Source organism: Chiloscyllium plagiosum, chromosome 26 (assembly GCF_004010195.1).
Source record: "Chiloscyllium plagiosum isolate BGI_BamShark_2017 chromosome 26, ASM401019v2, whole genome shotgun sequence".
Taxonomy (NCBI): Eukaryota; Metazoa; Chordata; class Chondrichthyes; order Orectolobiformes; family Hemiscylliidae; genus Chiloscyllium; species Chiloscyllium plagiosum.
In genome coordinates, this window is record NC_057735.1 from 49108686 (window position 1) to 49112120 (window position 3435).

Consider the following 3435-nt stretch of genomic DNA (forward strand, 5'->3'; position numbering starts at 1 on the left):
GGACTTGTTGGGCCGAAGGGCCTGTTTTCACACTGTAGGGAATCTGATCTAATCTAAAAAAAAAATCAGTGTCTTCTCTGATGGTCTGAGACAGAAACTCACCATCATCGGCGCTCCCTCACAGATGAGGATGACTCTCTCCGTCTCTCAGGGGGAGTCTGAATGTGGCTGTAGAGACCGATCTGGATACTGCAGGCTGTGTTACACTGGGATAGGTAGTGGTCATGGGGTGGGGTGGGTGGGGCACTGATGTGGCGTGCGCTCCTTACATTGTTACCCCCGGGCTTCTGCTTTTTCCTGACGGTCAGTCTCAGTGCCCCATCCCTTCCCGGATGCTTCTCCTCCATTTTGGACTATCTCGGGCCAGTGATTCCCAGGGGCCTGTGGGAATGTCACATTTCACCAGTGAGGCCTTGAGGGTCTGAATGAAGCCCTTTCTGTGTCCACCTGGGGCTCACCTGCCATTTCGAAGCTGGGAGTACAGCACCTGCTCGAGGCAGGTTGTGTTGGTCATGTGGATGACGTAGCCAGCCCATCCAAACCCATCAAGGGTAGTCAGTGCCTTCATGCTGGGGATGTGGGCCGAATTAAAGCAGCTGCTGTTGGTGCCTCTTTCTTCCGAGTGGATTTGCAGGATCTAGCAAAGGCAATGTTGGTGGGACTGCTCCAGCACCTTGAGGTCCCTGCTGTAGACAGTCCACATCTCAGAGCCATACAGGAGGGTGGGAACCACCACAGCTCTGTGTACCATGCTGTTGGTGTTGGATCTGATATTGTTGTCCCATGTGTACGCTGCGACTGGTACACACCTTGTCAATTGTACACCTCCTCCCCCAAACACAACAAGCACAGGGGCAGGAGGAGTATCAAAGCTCAATCTCACATTGATTCAGTCAGTGCCTGTGGATCCTAATGCCAGGACATTCCTGATGATCTGCAGAAACGGGAGCTGGCATTTGGGATTGGGATGTTGACGAATGAGAAAATCGAACAGTATAGGTCTCCATTCAGTCTCTCTGTCAGTGACTCTCTCCCCCTGTCTGTCTGACTCTTTGGTTTTCTCTCTGTGCAGGAAACACAACGAGGCAATCGCTGAGATTGAGAAGCTGAAAGTGACCAATCAGGAGCTGGAGACAAAGCTGGAGCAGATCCAACAGGATCTTCAGGAAGCCCGGGATCGGCCGGTGGATCAACAAGAGGAAGCAGCTGAGCGAGTGGAGAGAGAAGGGTGAGAGGTTCCCAGGAGGTGGTGTGTCCCACTGAGCGTCCGATCCTCTCATTCCCCATCCCTGAATTCTCCAATCCGATGTCTTACACACATTCCCAGCTGCTTACCCAGGTCACACATCTTCCGATCACATTCCCCCCCCCCCCCCCCCAGTGACCAGGAACCCTCTCAGGTCCTGATTGGATTCTTGAATTCTCCCTTCAACAGTGTTACATAGCAACAGTGATGGTCTGTCTACCCTTGGAGCTGCTTCAGCCAATCAACTGATTGACGAATAAATTGGAATAAATGTTATTCTAATTTTATTTTGACTCTTTTCCACCAATGAGAGGAAGGGATGTGATGGCAGACGGTAAGCAGAAGATGATGGTATCAGAAACAACCTCTCCAGCCTGCTTTGCCTCTCAATATGACCATGGCTGCTCTCATTTTGGGCCGAACTTCAGTTTCCTGCCTGCTGTCCATTAATCTATGATGGAAATGTGTTGCTGGAAAAGCGCAGCAGGTCAGGCAGCATCTAGGGAACAGGAGAATCGACGTTTCGGGCATTAGCCCTTCTTCAGGAAGGTGCCCGAAACGTCGATTCTCCTGTTCCCTGGATGCTGCCTGACCTGCTGCGCTTTTCCAGCAACACATTTCCATCTCTGATCTCCAGCATCTGCAGCCCTCACTTTCTCCGTCCATTAATCTATACAAATGAAAAGTCTGTCCAGCTCCTCCTTCAAGTTACTCAGTTTCCCAGCATCCACACCGCTCTGGGATAGTGAATCCACACATTCACGTTCATTTTGAGGGAAGTAATTTCTCTTCATCCCTGTTTTTGTTCAGCTACCTCTTATCCTAAAACTACCACCTCACATTCTCAATTGCTCCACATGAAGAAACATCCTTTCTATCTCTACGTTGTCAATCCCCTTTTACCACGTTATGGACCTCAATTAGATCTCCTTTCATTCTTCTAAACTCCAGGGAGCGTTGGCTTAAACTGCTCGATCTCTCTTTTTTTTTTACATTACATTGCAGTGTGGAAACAGGCCCTTCGGCCCAACAAGTCCACACCGACCCGCCGAAGCGAAACCCACCCATACCCCTACATTTAGCCCTTACCTAACACTACGGGCAATTTAGCATGGCCAATTCACCTGACTCTGCACATCTTTTGGACTGTGGGAGGAAACCGGAGCACCCGGAGCACCCCCACGCAGACACGGGGAGAACGTGCAAACTCCACACAGTCAGTCGCCTGAGGCGGGAACTGAACCCGGGTCTCAGGCGCTGTGAGGCAGCAGTGCTAACCACTGTGCCACCGTGCCACCCACAAAACAAAAAACATAACAAAAAACCCTCATCTCTCGGATCAATCTAGTGAACCTCCTCTGAACTGACTCCAGTACAACCACATCTCTCCTCAAGCAAAGAGACCAAAACTCTATGCACTACTCCACACAGTTACATCAATTTGTACCCAGGGTGATAGGGTTGTTACGAGGGCATACGGTGTGTTAGCTTTTATTGGTAGAGGGATTGAGTTTCGGAGCCATGAGGTCATGCTGCAGCTGTACAAAACTCTGGTGCGGCCGCACTTGGAGTATGGGGTGCAGTTCTGGTCACCACATTATAGGAAGGATGTGGAAGCTTTGGAAAGGGTTCAGAGGAGATTTATTAGGATGTTGCCTGGTATGGAGGGATGGCCTTACGAGGAAAGGCTGAGGGACATGAGGCTGTTTTCGTTGGAGAGAAGGAGGTTGAGAGGTGACTTAATAGAGACATTTAAGATAATCTGAGGGTTAGATCGGGGGGACAGTGAGAGCCTTTTTCCATGGATGGTGATGGCGAGCACGAGGGGGCATAGCTATAAATTGAGGGGTGATAGGAACAGGACAGATGTCAGAAGTAGTTTCTTTACTCAGAGAGTAGGAAGGGAGTGGAATGACCTGCTTGCAACTGTATTAGATTCGCCAACTTTAAGGGCATTTAAATGGGCATTGGATAAACATATGAATGAAATTGGATTAGTGTAGGTTAGATCGGCTTCAGATAAGTTTCACAGATCGGCACAACATCGAGGGCCGAAGCGCCTGTACTGTGCTGTAATGGTTTATGTTCCATGTTCTAATTACATTTCATTAACTCCTGTTGAACCCAAAGTAACATCGCTCTCTCTCTCTCTCTCTCTCGCTCTCTCTCTCTCTCTCTCTCTCTCTCTC

At 49.6% G+C, this 3435-nt stretch overlaps 1 protein-coding gene across 1 annotated transcript in view; it reads left to right on the forward strand.

Moving 5' to 3' along the window:
- Positions 1–3435, forward strand: part of LOC122562951 (EF-hand calcium-binding domain-containing protein 4B-like) — a 23001-nt gene that overhangs the window by 6754 nt on the left and 12812 nt on the right. The window contains exon 2 of the mRNA XM_043716253.1: positions 1073–1228. Coding sequence (XP_043572188.1) covers positions 1073–1228 — 156 coding nt within the window. The remainder of the gene's footprint in view (positions 1–1072; positions 1229–3435) is intronic.